We start from the raw sequence: 15,099 nt of genomic DNA on the forward strand, positions 1-15,099 counted from the left end.
TCTTTTTCAGGTACAGCTTAATAACCAATTTTAATTGATTGAAAGTGTCACTCTAAAGGTACTCCATATTGGTTTTGTATATGTATTTATCATGGTCAAAATAAAAAAAAATGTTTAAAAAAACTTTACATTTTTTTTTTTTTTAAATCAGGGATTGTTATGAAATATTGCATACTGTATAGAACGCTGGAAAAAGCATATTTATTTATTTATAAGGACAAAAATACTTTACAATTGTGTTCCTTTGTGTATTAAAGTAAAGTAATATGTATAAATGTAGCACAATAAATACATATATTTTTGGAAAAATGACACATGGACCTATGTGTTTATACTACGGAAAATGTGAAGTAAAATTAAAATACATATAACACATATCTATCTATATGATAGTTAAACACAGTAAACATTTTGACACGATTTAGAAAATTATCGAAAAAAATGAAATATTATTTGTAAGAAGAGTTCTATCAAACATCTTAACATAATCTTCTTTAAAAAGATAAAAATGTTAAAATAAATGGAATCATTTACACATTTTTTTTTTAGGAAATACAGAGAATAGCATAAGACATGTTGCTAACATATGAACTGTAGGAGTATCTATCGCTTCTTCAAAGATACAGGCAGTTGACGTGATGGAATCATGAGCCCTGAGATCACGCCTTTGCAAGGTTCATTGTCAGTTGCACATATGTAAAAGTTTTGGATTATCTAGAAAAACAATTAAAAAATGATGAATTAATAACTTTACCTTAAAATGGATACCACAGTAAATATTATATACGTCTTCAAAAAAACTGTATCTCTAGATGATTTTTCCTCAGCTTAGGTACTCTTTTTTATAGGGGCATATTTATAAGGGCCCACTCACACAACCCCGTGGAGTAGTATGTAGTAAACTTACATGTTACAGCAAAGTATGATGCAGGGTCCCAAAACAGGGAGCACAACCTCCTCTTTCTGCATCTCTCAACTTTTCCAGAGTGTGGGAATCCAGACAAAGCATATTTTAAGGTCATTGTGAGTTTTGAGAGCTTTCTGTAACATCAGCAGGGCTGCTGATAGAAATCGCTGGGCCCTGTACAGACTACCTAACAGGGCCCCCCCCCCCCCAAGAAAATATTAAAGATATATTTAGCTAAAATTACAATACAACTATTGTTAGCAGACACATATACAACATAACTCACATAATTCCTGCTAAATCCAAAATAAAAAAACAATTTAATAATTAAAAATGAAGATGAGATGAAAAAAAATATATAGGCTGGGCAATTGGAGCTTTGGGATCAGAGAGACAGAGGGAGAGAAACAAAATTAGAGATAACAAACTCAGGAGCAGAGCTAACATTGGAGCCAGGCTGGGAGGGGGGATAGTGAGGGACAACTATACCTTTATCAACAGATAAAATCTGGCAGCAGGGAGAGGGAAAGAGATCAGCTTTCAGCTGCTGGAGGAAGAGTTCTGTATTTGTTGTCCATTAATAATCCCCCTCTCTGTGTGGGCCCCTCTGTGTGCTTGGGCCCCTTACAAGAGCACCAGTGGTCCCCCCTTATCAGCGGCCCTGAACATCAGTGACTGCAAATCCAATATTAATTGAATTCTTTCTAATTCTATCCTTGCAGAATGATGGAACATTTGTCACCCTTTTTTGAATTACAGAATTTGAGGAAACCCTCCAGTGCACAATTCTAGATGCAAACAAGAAATGGAAGACAAATCCTAGTTTAAATAATCAATTTTTTTTAAATTTGTAACTGCTTAGGGGAAAATGTTGAGACACATTAGCCCTCTTCCCTCTTACTAAAATCTTCTTCTAAGATCTGAGAGTGCAGAAGAACCAAGTGGGGTTGATTTACTAAAACTGAAGAGTACAAAATCTGGTGCAGCTGTGCATGGTAGCCAATCAGCTTCTAACTTCAGCTTGTTCAATTAAGCTATTACAAATAAAAAATCTTGGAAGCCGATTGGTTTCTGTGCAGAGATGCACCAGATTTAGCATTCTCCAGTTTTTGTAAATCAACCCTAATGTATGCTTGCATAATAATACATTGAGAGAGGTACTATTATGGAGTTTTATAGACCCACTAAACCTGGAGAGTGCAAAATCTTGTGCAGCTCTGCATGTAAACCAATCATCTTCCAGGTTATTTTTTCAAAGCTTAATTGTACAAGCTGAAGTTAGAAGTTGATTGGCTACAATGTGCCGCTGCACCAGATTTTGCACTCTCCAGTTTTAGTAAATCAACCACATTGTGTCACCAAACTGTGTAGAATACCTCCTGCATACCTCGATTCTTCCCAACAGCTCAGGAGTCACTATAAAAAGCACAGTATGGGAGCGCTGAAAGCCTCTGGTAACTGGGGAGAAGCAAAGTAATATCATTTCAACACAGCTGCCATTAGAAAGGTAAGTATAGAGCCTTTTCTTTTACTGGGAGATCTTTGAGTACAAGTGACATTGTGATGACATGGTAGCATTTCTAATTGGGGCAGATGTGACCTTAGGTGTAGTCAATCACCTTCTTTTTGACAAACTCATCTTTAGGGCTCTTTCACATGGTCTGCCTCCGTCGGCGGACTCCGTGCTGCTCAGCGGGGGATCGATCTGCCAATCCCCGCTGAGCAGGCAGGTGGCAGCTCCCTCTCCGCTCTGTGTGTGGAGAGGGAAGTGTAAGAGCCCCGCTGCTCTCTATGGGGAATCAGATGAGAACGCACCGCCTGTCCGCTCTCATTCGATCCTATCCCATCCGATCCCCTGGACGAGTGGAAAATAGGATTTCCATCCATCCGGATTTTACGGACAGGATCGGATGCGGATGGGAGCGGGTGTCAGCGGACATGTCACCGCTGACATCCGCTGCCCCATAGGGATGCATGGAGGATCCGCTCAGGTCCGCCTAAAAAACTGACAGGCGGATCTGTAAAATAAAAGCAAGAGTGTGGGACTTTGAATGAGGTTGACTGGACAAGGAAATTTATTACAAAAATACAAAAACATATGAGGGTATAATTGCATAGACACACACAGAGATATAGTAAATAGCATGGTACAATATTAGTACAGACAAATGCAGATACAATATAATACAGATTTTCCTCGGATCACATGCGGATCTCTCTGAAGTAAATGAGTACAATAAAACCTCATAATCTGTGTGTGCTCACAGTCTAAAATATGTCATAATACGCTAAAATATCTGAGTGATCGTAGGCTCGACGCGTTTCATGGACCTCCGTCCATTCATCAGGAGCTTGGATATATGTCTATAAGGTGAGAATATGGATTGTATTAATATATTGATTTACGTAATGAAATAATTGGGAGGTATATAAGAAAAAGACACTACCTTAAGCAGTATCAGAATTCATGAGCAATCCAGTCTGGGAATGAGGGACCACAGGGGATCCGGAGAAAGCCTGACCCGGGGCTGAGGCGCGGAAAATATCCAGCAGGGGGGACAACAGGGGGGGAGGAGAGGACCATAGCCAAAACAACTCAAAGGACTCCAGGTGTATTGCTTGAGAATATGATGGTAGAGGCACATTGTAAGCTAAAGGACGGGGTCTAGGTATGTATAAAAAACATTCAATAAATATATATATATATATATATATATACTATAAAAATAGGATATACTGAGAAAGCCATCTCAGGAACAAAATTGTCAACAATATTGGATACATATACTCAAAAGAATAGACCCAAAAATAGTGCCAATAAGAAAGCCATCAAAGAAATAAGCATTGGAAATAACCAGGGCTTGCTGGTGAAGCCCATGACGAAACCAAGTTGTAAAGGAAAGTGAAGGGGGAGAAGACCAAAAAGGGGGGGAAAAAGAGAGACACCTCTAATGTGAAGGGAGGGTACCTGTGAAAAGAGTGAAAAGAAGGTGTACCAAAAGAAAACCAGAGTGACAAAGTAATAGGTGATAAGTGATCCAATTGTGAGAAGAGACATACCCTGGCAGAATAAGGGGGTGCCAAGGAAAGGGTGAGGGGCTATGAAAAGAGATGCGGTGCGCTGGAAGGTCCAGTGTGACCAAAATGTGCTTGCAAAAAAGCATAAGGCAGAGTGATAGGTAAAATGTAAGGCTGTGTAAAAAAGGTATCTGATTACCCCAGGTTTGCAGCAAGTATGGTATGTCTGTGAGAGTAGAGGTTGTTCCAGTCCAAGCCGTGTGTCCAACGTTGCTGAAGTAATGCCACGCCAGCGCCATGCTGGCGTCAGTCTATATGGGTGGCCAAGAACCTCCCACATCCGGTTAGGTAGACCGGACATCAGAAGGCATGGCCCGCCACTGACGCTTGGGGATGGAGAGTTGCCCTGGCAACGGGACGCCAAATGGCCGTCAAGCACCAGGCATAGTAAGCATGGCGCCGATGGGGGGCGTGACGCCCTGCCCCAAACCCGGATGCTTGCACAGAGACAGGCACGGGGGGGAGGCGGCCGGCCACCCATCGCAGCCCCGGACCAGGAAGTCCAGATCAGCCAGATTCCCCACGCCCAAACTGGATAGGACGAGCTCAGGAATCATTGCTTGGCATGTAAATGATATATTATATTAAATTGATTGAAAATTGATGTAAGGTTACTCTGCCTGGTGCTTGACGGCCATTTGGCGTCCCGTTGCCAGGGCAACTCTCCATCCCCAAGCGTCAGTGGCGGGCCGTGCCTTCTGATGTCCGGTCTACCTAACCGGATGTGGGAGGTTCTTGGCCGCCCACATAGACTGACGCCAGCATGGCGCTGGCGTGGCATTACTCCAGCAACGTTGGACACGTGGCTTGGACTGGAACAACCTCTACTCTAACAGACATACCATACTTGCTGCAAACCTGGGGTAATCAGATACCTTTTTTACACAGCCTTACATTTTACCTATCATTCTGCCTTATGCTTTTTTGCAAGCACATTTTGGTCACACTGGACCTTCCAGCGCACCTCATCTCTTTTCATAGCCCCTCACCCTTTCCTCGGCACCCCCTTATTCTGCCAGGGTATGTCTCTTCTCACAATTGGATCACTTATCACCTATTACTTTGTCACTCTGGTTTTCTTTTGGTACACCTTCTTTTCACTCTTTTCACAGGTACCCTCCCTTCACATTAGAGGTGTCTCTCTTTTTCCCCCCCTTTTTGGTCTTCTCCCCCTTCACTTTCCTTTACAACTTGGTTTCGTCATGGGCTTCACCAGCAAGCCCTGGTTATTTCCAATGCTTATTTCTTTGATGGCTTTCTTATTGGCACTATTTTTGGGTCTATTCTTTTGAGTATATGTATCCAATATTGTTGACAATTTTGTTCCTGAGATGGCTTTCTCAGTATATCCTATTTTTATAGTATATATATATATATATATATATATATATATTTATTGAATGTTTTTTATACATACCTAGACCCCGTCCTTTGGCTTACAATGTGCCTCTACCATCATATTCTCAAGAAATACACCTGGAGTCCTTTGAGTTGTTTTGGCTATGGTCCTCTCCTCCCCCCCCTGTTGTCCCCCCTGCTGGATATTTTCCGCGCCTCAGCCCCGGGTCAGGCTTTCTCCGGATCTCCTGTGGTCCCTCATTCCCAGACTGGATTGCTCATGAATTCTGATACTGCTTAAGGTAGTGTCTTTTTCTTATATACCTCCCAATTATTTCATTACGTAAATCAATATATTAATACAATCCATATTCTCACCTTATAGACATATATCCAAGCTCCTGATGAATGGACGGAGGTCCATGAAACGCTTTGAGCCTACGATCACTCAGATATTTTAGCGTATTATGACATATTTTAGACTGTGAGCACACACAGATTATGAGGTTTTATTGTACTCATTTACTTCAGAGAGATCCGCATGTGATCCGAGGAAAATCTGTATTATATTGTATCTGCATTTGTCTGTACTAATATTGTACCATGCTATTTACTATATCTCTGTGGGTGTCTATGCAATTATACCCTCATATGTTTTTGTATTTTTGTAATAAATTTCCTTGTCCAGTCAACCTCATTCAAAGTCCCACACTCTTGCTTTTATTTTATGTATAAATTACAGGGATGGAGGCCACTAGACATGATATGTGGCAGGTCATAGACGAATTCTCTCCTTCACATATGACAGGCGGATCTGATCGGATCGGTCGTGTCAAAGGGGCCTAAAGCATGCTCAAATGCTGGAGGACATGTGGACTATTATAAGTATGGCAGAAAGCTTCCCGTTTGACATGAGGTTTGCAAGTCTGCATGCCAGGCTGATACTGTTGAGGAAGACTATTTCCAAGAACAGACAAATGGATTGTGCGAAAAATTCAACATTTCTACGTCTTGCGCTATTTATCAAGATCAGCTGTTCATTTTCAACATTTTTTAGCATCATAATCAATCCTATCACAATTATAGTTATGTTAGTATTACCCAACACAAAGCCAACTGAAGCTGCAACTCTGCCAAACGTCTTCCAACACACATTCTTTTTCCAACTCCAAAAGGAGTGCTTGCAAATGGGTTAACTGAAGCTCTTGGCTTCAACCACCTCTCAGGTTTGTATTTTCGCGCATCAGGAAAGTAATCTTCATTCCATGTCATTGCATGAAAATTAATCATTGCGATAACCTATAAACAAATAAAAATGAAAACAAATGTCATTAACCACTTCAATACAGTGCCCTTTCACCCCCTTTCTGCCAAGGCCAGTTTTCAGCTTTCAGCGCTGTCACACTTTAAATGTCATGCTACACTGTACCAATATGAAATTCTTACCATTTTTTTCACACAAATAGAGCTTTCTTTTGGTGGTATTTAATCACCACTAGGTTTTTTATTTCTTACAAAAAAAAAAAAAAGAAAAAAGAGAGAAAATTAAAAAAAAAAAAATGTTTTTCTTATTTTCTGTGAGTAAATTTTGAAAATTGGTAATTTTTCTACTTCACTGATGTGCGCTGATGAGGAGGCACTGAGGGGCACTGATAGGCTGCACTGATGGGCACTGATGAGGTGGCACTTATGGGCACTAATAAGGTGGCACTAATGAGGAGGTACTAATATGCCGCACTGATAGGGGGCATTGATAGGTGTCACTGATGAGCACTGATAAGCCGCACTGATGGGCACTGAAAGGCAGTACTGATAGACACTGAGAGGTGGCACTGATAGGCGGCACTTACGGGTGGCACTGATGGGTGGCACTTATGGGCACTGATGGGCAGCACTGATGAGCGGCACTGATGGACACTGATGGGTAGCGCAGATGAGCAGGCACTGATAGGCACTGCCTGGCAGAACTATGGGCACTGATGGTGGGCACTGATGGTGGGCACTGATAGGCATTGGTTGGGGGGGACTTATGGGCTTTTTACTTTACAGTAATCAGGGCACTGATGATCAGTGCCCTCATTACCTGTCCTAGGCTCCCCTTTGAGGAGGAGCTGCTAATCGGCTCTCCTCGCCACACACTCTGACAGTGTGAGGCGAGGAGACCCAATAAATGGCACTTCCTCATTTACATGTGACCGGCTGTGATTGGACACAGCCGATCACATAGGTAAAGAGCCATGTCATTGGCTCTTTACCAAGATCAGGATCGCACCATATCCTAGCATCCCAGAACGAGAGCCGTTCCGCTCTGCATTCATTTGACGGTGGGCAGGCAACAAGTGGTTAAAGAACTCAAACTTTAAAGTGAGACAAACATTGCAAACCAAAATCCAACTAAAAATTCAATAAATACAGTTTCATAAGTCTAAAAGAACAAGCTAAGGTGGACATTTGACAGTAGTCAGACACATGTACATTATACAAAAAACATTTCAATAGAGACCCAAAAAAATATCAACCCAGCTGACAGACATCCCCTCAGAAGTATTTGCTGAGGATTTAGAGCACTGATAAAAAAATAAATAAATAAATAAAAAAAAAGAAGGTATACAGTAGGCATTGACAGAAACATGTAGTAAACAAGCTGCCTGTGCAGATGTTTTCAATCAGCTATAACTATGTTCTATTAAAGGTGCCCCTTGCCCGGACACCTTGAGGGCATGTGGCCCAGTATAGTTGGGCCAGCCAGGTTGCATGCTTTGATTAAGGGTCTGGAATGGTTGCTGATAATACCTGTTTGTAGATTGGATGTATCTACTATTGTTAATATTTTCTTATTTAAAGTTTGCATTATTCCTGTACTGGTGTGTATATATATATATATATATATACGTACGGTTAATGTTATATGCTGGTTGCAGTAGTTCCTCTGCTCCCAATTACTTTGACTAGATTATTGGTTCATTTCATAGAAAGGGAATTTCCTATATTCACAGAGGCCCTGTCCTGGGTGGAGGCACTGCCAACTTTATTATCAAACCCACACTTAGTGAAGGTTCTGGTTCTCTTATTAACTTATAGGTTTTGTGCAATATCCTGTTTGTGAAGGGCCATTGATCATAACCCCCTAAAGGAGGGCTGCACTTTGTATGTGCTAAAATTCACATCTCCTTGCTGAATATTTTAAGTTTTTTTTTTCAATTCATACATGTTCCGCAGTGTTACCCCCCCCCCCCCCACACACACACACACACACACTAGTACAAACAAATGGCAACCACCTCACTGGCCTTTGCAGCAAGGAGAATATGGAAGGATGACACATGTCCATAAACAAGAAAAATTCCAAGCTCACTTGCAAACCAGCCTGCAACAAACCGAATTGTCCTGTCTACAGTTCCTGACAAAAAATATGCGTAAGCTGCAGGGCCACTTCACAGCACCCTAGTGTACTGCAGTGCTAACTCTATTGATTTTGAGAGCCTCCAAAGTTGGAGCACATATATAATAATGAAAAGATTAAGGGCAGATATGCCTGGAGGAACATAAAACATGTATACAGGCGCATTAGTCATACCATAAGCTAGAGTCCATATGGATCAGATGCAGTCACTGAGTGAGGATGGAAGGGAAAAAAGGGAGTCCACCTATTAGGGCAGCCTTCAAGAAACCAAAGCCAGGGGTTCCACAGGGCTACAAACAAAGACAAAAATAGAGGCGCCTCTGTTTTTGTCTTTGTTTGTATGCCTGGAGAAAGCCCACCCCTCAAAGGTATAGGCACACACTGGATACGCAGAATTAGCACAATGGCAGCAAAGGTATCCAATTCTGAGAGCCTCCAAAGTTGGAGCACATATATAATAATGGATAGATTTAGGACAGGTACACCTCCTTGCCTATTGAATATTAAAAAAAAAAAACAAGTGCAGCGCTATAAAATTAGTGTCAAACAATGAATATAAAACCATCTAAAAAATTGTGGAAAGAAATACCAAATAGTTCCAACATTAAAAGTATTAATTTAGGGGGGCATGGCCTGGCTGGCATGCTGTGAGGACGCTCGAGCCTTGAGCTCTGACATCCCTGGGCATTTTTCCACCTCTAGCAGCCACTTTCTGCACCACCTTGCAGCCACCCGGCAGTGGCTGACACACTGTGAGCAGGCTCCAAGCCTTCTTCACCCTGCACACAGTCAGCTCCAGACCCACGGCCAAAATGGCACCCAGCCGCGAGGCATTACAGCCATCCTCTCCTGCTCCCAGCGGTCCAGTGTTCTAGCCCTCAGCCTATATTCAATCAGGAAGACAGTCTTCTCCTCCCTCTGAGCTAGACACTGCAGAAGCAGAATGGGACATCAGGGAACATAAGCCCTCCCCACCAAGGCAGACATCCAACAATTTATAGCTGCAGTATAACAGTCCTGCAAGCAGGCAGTAGAGGGGCTGAGAGCAGATACAGTAGCTGTAGGGCACAGGGTTGAAGCTTTAGAGAATGGATCTGATGACATCATGCAATCCATTACCACAATGCAAGACACCACTAAACAACATGAAGAGGTTTTGAATACCCTATGAGATCAGCTTGATGATTACGAAAACAGAGGATAGACCAATGGATGTTATCTGTAAACTCCACAAATACTCTCTGTGAAGAGGGTGAACATGCAAGCAGTACGTGGAAAACCCACAATTTACTTTAATGGGGCTCAGCTCTCCTTATTTCCCAATTTATCGTGGCGCACTTTTTAGCAACAATGAGCTGTAGACCCTCTCCTTGAGGCCCTGCGCAGGGTGGATGTCAACTACTGCAGGGATTTTCCTTTTCACCTGACAGCTACTCGAAATGGGAAGACCGCTGTCCTCCACACTAAAGATGACCTACAACACTTTGTGGAAACGTTGGACCTTCCACCAACTGATTTTCCAGATTGGAGTTTGAATAGCGCCAGGCTCCGCTCAGGTCTCATCATAAGAATCAATGTGGTCGTTGCAACCAAAGCTCAGCATCCTCTCCTCCCTCCTGAATGTTAGCCAGACCATGAGTTGTGTGAGTTGCTTGCTGGCATCAGGCTGGCTTGGTGGCCGGGACTCCCGGTAGTTACCCTTAGATATTGCCTTATATTCCATCAAATATTTTGATCTAGGGCTTTATCGGGGACTTCCCACCACGTTACTATCTACAGAGCTGGAGAGGAAATTTCTTGACATGGTTTGGGAGGATAAATGTCCTTAAGATGACAATCTTGCCCACAATAATCTATATCCTATATACAGTACCAATAACATTACCTCAGATTTTCTTTAGGCGACTACGTACAGCATTCCTGATTTTTGTGTGGCAGGACAGACACCCTAGACTAGCCTATGATCTTCTCTGTAGACACAAATTGGACTGTGGTGTTGGACTCCCTGACATAGCTTTTTACTACAAAGCCATGGCACTAGTCCATATATTGAATTGGTGTCACAACTCATGGAATAAATTTTGGGTTCCGCTGGAAAAAACGATGGCGAGTGGGAATCTTGCAGGCGCCCCTTGGATTCCATCAGCATTTAGAAGTCTTTTGGACTGGACATCCCAAATGATTCAAGCATCTTTGTCAACATGGGACCGATTGAACGCCTCAGGCCAATATGCTCCCCAAACATCCCCATTGGCACCTCTTGGGGCTATCCCTGGTTTCCACCCAGATAAGAACCAGGATTATTTGGCTCCTGGGGCTTCAACAGAAAAGTTGCATGTGCCAAATATGCCCCCGAGGGCACTTTGTGTCCCCTTTCTGTGATACAGGCTTCATACCGAACTATCCATTTTGCATCCTGGAGACATCATCAACTAACAGACCTTCCTAGTAAATTACAACCCCATCTACGACCACTCAATACACTTAACACCCTCAAATGTGTACGTATTTGCTACCTGATAACCCTATAGCCATACCCAACATTAGTTGTTAAATTGATTGCCATCTTTCCTATATCTTTCCTATATTCTTTTTTCCTGAAGACTAGTTTTCCTTCAACCACTACCCTTTCCTTCCCTTATTTTACTGATATTCTATTTAGGCCACATCTGACCACTATACACATGTTGTACTTGATTGACCAAATCAGGCGTGTATGTATGAAGGGGATTCCTATTGTGCCTTGGTTTGCCCCCGCCTAGTCACTCACACCCGTAATGACGATGGTGGGGGGATGCGTGGGGAGCCCGGGTGCATTTGGTATCTGCTATACGCTTGACTTTTAAGTATGCAATGTTCATCCTGTATTTTGTGGATTACTTTAAATATGTGCATCAGAAGTGGAGTTTATATTTTTTACTTCTTTGTGATTCTAGTTGCATATTTTTCATTTTTTCTTTCTGAAAAATGCAATAAACTTTTATTATTAAAAAAAAGTATTCAATTAGTGTCCACATATTTCTCATACAGAAATGTAATAATGTCTATAAAAGTGAATAGTGATCAGCTAAAATGAAATCATTAAATCATTAAATGGAGACTGCATGCTACTTGTAGCCATATGATCCCTATACGCAGTGCCGGTCCGGATCTATGGCAGTGCAAGGAGAACTCCATCGCACAAATATATCAGCCAGCCAGGATCCCGGTATTCACTGACTGAGATATGTTTGTGATGTGGAATTTTTATAATTTTGATAAAATCTGTATTTTTGCCAGGATTAATGGCTGGCAGCCTTCTGTTATACTTGAGCCGCATGCTTGAAATACTGCTGCTATTTCCTTTACAGATAAAATCTCATTCACTGGAACAGTAGCATGTTCACTATCAAATATGGCTTTTCTGAACTATATTTTATAGGATTCACTGTAACAGGTTATGATGGCAGTTTATGTGTATGTGCTGGCATTGGCATGTTCATGAGAACCCATGCTGGTTCCATTGTATACAGGCCAGCTGGAAACCCCTGCACATAGTTTCAGTTGGTTCATTTACATGCACACCCATTTCTATTGTACTTTTGAAAGCATACATGTCTGTGATTGGTTGTGTTGACACCACCACCCCTGTAAACCCCTTTTGTTCTCTGACTATAAAATAAACAGGAGGGCTGCCTTAAGCAGGGCTGCTACTATGGACATAGACTGTGAAACAGCGTTTGTCTGTCTCTCTCTTTGTCGCCTAGCGCGCTAGGATAACTTTATACAAAAGAGCTGTACATTGTACTTTTCAGTACAAGAGATTAATGGCGTTTGGCACGTATTATATCCACAAGTGCGCTTTGCAGCGCAGCAAAGTTTTCAGCGCACCGAGCGAATTTCTATGCTCCAAACCCCATTAATTTCCATAACAATGGGCAACCACAGCATCTCCCAGAGATAAAGGATAAGAAGCTATTCCATAGTATAAAACCATATTGATTGCTTTATTTAAAGATTCACTTCAAACACCTGGGTGTTTTTATTTGTAGTCATTTGAAGATTTTGCCTTATCTCTAAAAATATGGGAAATATGTAGACACTAATTGAATAATTTTATTATTGGGACTGTTTGATTTTTCTTTCCACAATTTTTTTAACTATTTGGTGTTCATTGTTTGACAATAATTTTACAGCGCTGCACTTGCCTTTTTATATAAAACTGGTGGGTTTGGTATCATGAATTTTTAGTGCTGGCTGCTTGCTTGTAGAATCAACCTGAGCCCGTTTTTTTTTTTTTACCTCCTTGACTTTTAGTCCAGAAAATTTGAATTTACTAATTGGACATATTCAGCTTCCATTGATTTTAATCTGCTTCAAGTTCGGCACCCAAACACCTTTGAAGTTTGCAGAACCCCTGCTGGACCAAATACAGGACTGTTTTGCTTATCACTAGTCAAAAATAATAAAGAGCTAATTTCAGGGAAAATAAAAATCATTGAATCCTGCAACAGATGGTATGGCCTCCAGAAAGTCCCACTCTCAACATCATTGAGCTAGTCTGAGATTGCTTGCAGAGGCAGAAGGAAATAAAAAAGTCAAAGTCTGCAGTGAAAGCATGCTTTGGTTTTCCAGATACTTGGAACGGCCTACCAATCAAATACCTTTAAAAACAGCATGCTAAAAGAATTGCTGTTTTTTTTTTTTTTTTTTTTTTTTAATTCAAGGGTTGCTCACACTAAATAGTGATTTATTTGTCTATTGTTTTTTTTTTTCTCTTTTTACTGTACCTGCACATTTTTGGACATTTCTTAATTAACAAAAACTATTTACAATATTTCTTTGAAAGCATTCCTGCTTAACAACAATTTTCACAAGTACCTTAATTCCTTGTACGTTACTGTATGCAATGGCTATATGAATGATTGAAACTTTTAAATTACATTAAAACTACTTACACCTCTTGGAATCACATATCCACCAAGGTTTGTGTCCTCCTCCATTGTTCGACTGGTAAAAGGAACTGTAGGTGTTAGTCTGCAATAAAATTATATATATATATTACCCTTAAATGATCCATAACCACAATACTTTAATTTTCAACACATTTTAGTTTTCATTGTACTGTATAACAAAATAAAAAATATAAAAGGAAAATGTCTTACTGTTTTTAACCTCCCCTTATGCCTTTAATTAACCATTATATTCTCAATATTATATACATTTGATTGTTAGTTGTGAATAAAAGGAATATTTAATGGCACTGAGCAAGTTTTTTTTACAATTTGAAAAAAACTTGAAAGATTTACTGTATATAGAACCTGTAATCTAAGAACTCTTTAATGTAAGTAATGAATGTAACAGTACAAAAACTGCTACTACAAAGGAAAAATGGAAATATTACATTTTTCTGAAATGTCAGCAAAAGTATGAAGATTAAAAAAAAAAAATGAAATTAACCAGTTTTATGAAAATTTGCTGATTTGAAGAAATATATTACAGTCAATGGAGAATGCAAAATTTAAGTGGACTTTGTTGTTTTTTTAAGGAGTGCAACAGGTTTCTGAGGAACAGGGAAACTCCATTCAACTATCCTGGACCTTTTCTTTTATAACGTAAATACATGAATAAATACAAATAAAATAAAAAGGCTCTTTATTAGTCTAATTATTTTGTTGAAATTTTTCTAATTTATTGTAAAATCAATAGGTAACTACTACTTATACTACTAATTATAACCAGGATAATATAAACAGTAATAATATAGGTAAAAATAATATTAACCTCATTGATTCTTTAATGCAAGCCTTCAGATATGGCATCTTTTGTAAATAATCAGCAGATGGTGACTGGCCTGGTGGTAGAACAGTTCGGATTTCATCTAGAACTTTTTCCTGCACATCACTGTGTCTTGATAAATTGTATATTAACCATAATAGAGAATTTGCTGTCTAAATTAAACAAAAACAATAACACAAACAGGGCACATTGTATCTAAAGCTTAGTTCCTTGTATATTGTATTATTGCTTCTTTTTGCAAGCAGATTTTAAATATGTGTTTGTAGAGCAAAAATAATGTTCATGTCCATTTTACAATAGTGCAGTGGTTCAACTAATAACATTATGGATGAATTAAATTAACCACTTTAGTTCCAGAAGATTTTACCCCCATCATGACCAGGCCATTTTGGCAATGCACTACTTTAACTGTTGATTGCATTGGTCATGCAACACTGCACCCAAACAAAATTTGTATCATTTTTATTACACAAATAGAGCTTTTATTTAGTGGTATTTGATCCCCACTGGGTTTTTTTTTTTTTTTCGATATACATGAAAACATAAAAATGAAAATTGTGGAAAAAAAAAACAATATTTTTTTTTACTTTGTGCT

The 15,099-nt window shown here is 40.1% G+C and overlaps 1 protein-coding gene across 1 annotated transcript in view; it reads right to left on the reverse strand.

Moving 5' to 3' along the window:
- Nucleotides 1–603: 603 nt before the first annotated feature.
- LOC309556379 (1,25-dihydroxyvitamin D(3) 24-hydroxylase, mitochondrial-like) overlaps nucleotides 604–15,099 on the reverse strand; it is a gene marked incomplete at its 3' end in the record, with an annotated part of 40,930 nt that continues 26,434 nt past the window's right edge. Inside the window, exons 8-11 of the mRNA XM_082258841.1 lie at nucleotides 14,490–14,656; nucleotides 13,664–13,742; nucleotides 6,425–6,622; nucleotides 604–714 (exon numbers count right to left, since the gene is read on the reverse strand). Of these exons, the coding sequence (XP_082114967.1) occupies nucleotides 604–714; nucleotides 6,425–6,622; nucleotides 13,664–13,742; nucleotides 14,490–14,656 (555 nt within the window). The remainder of the gene's footprint in view (nucleotides 715–6,424; nucleotides 6,623–13,663; nucleotides 13,743–14,489; nucleotides 14,657–15,099) is intronic.

The sequence above is a fragment of the Pelophylax lessonae genome, assembly GCF_965119305.1.
Source record: "Pelophylax lessonae genome assembly, chromosome: 5".
Classification (NCBI taxonomy): domain Eukaryota; kingdom Metazoa; phylum Chordata; class Amphibia; order Anura; family Ranidae; genus Pelophylax; species Pelophylax lessonae.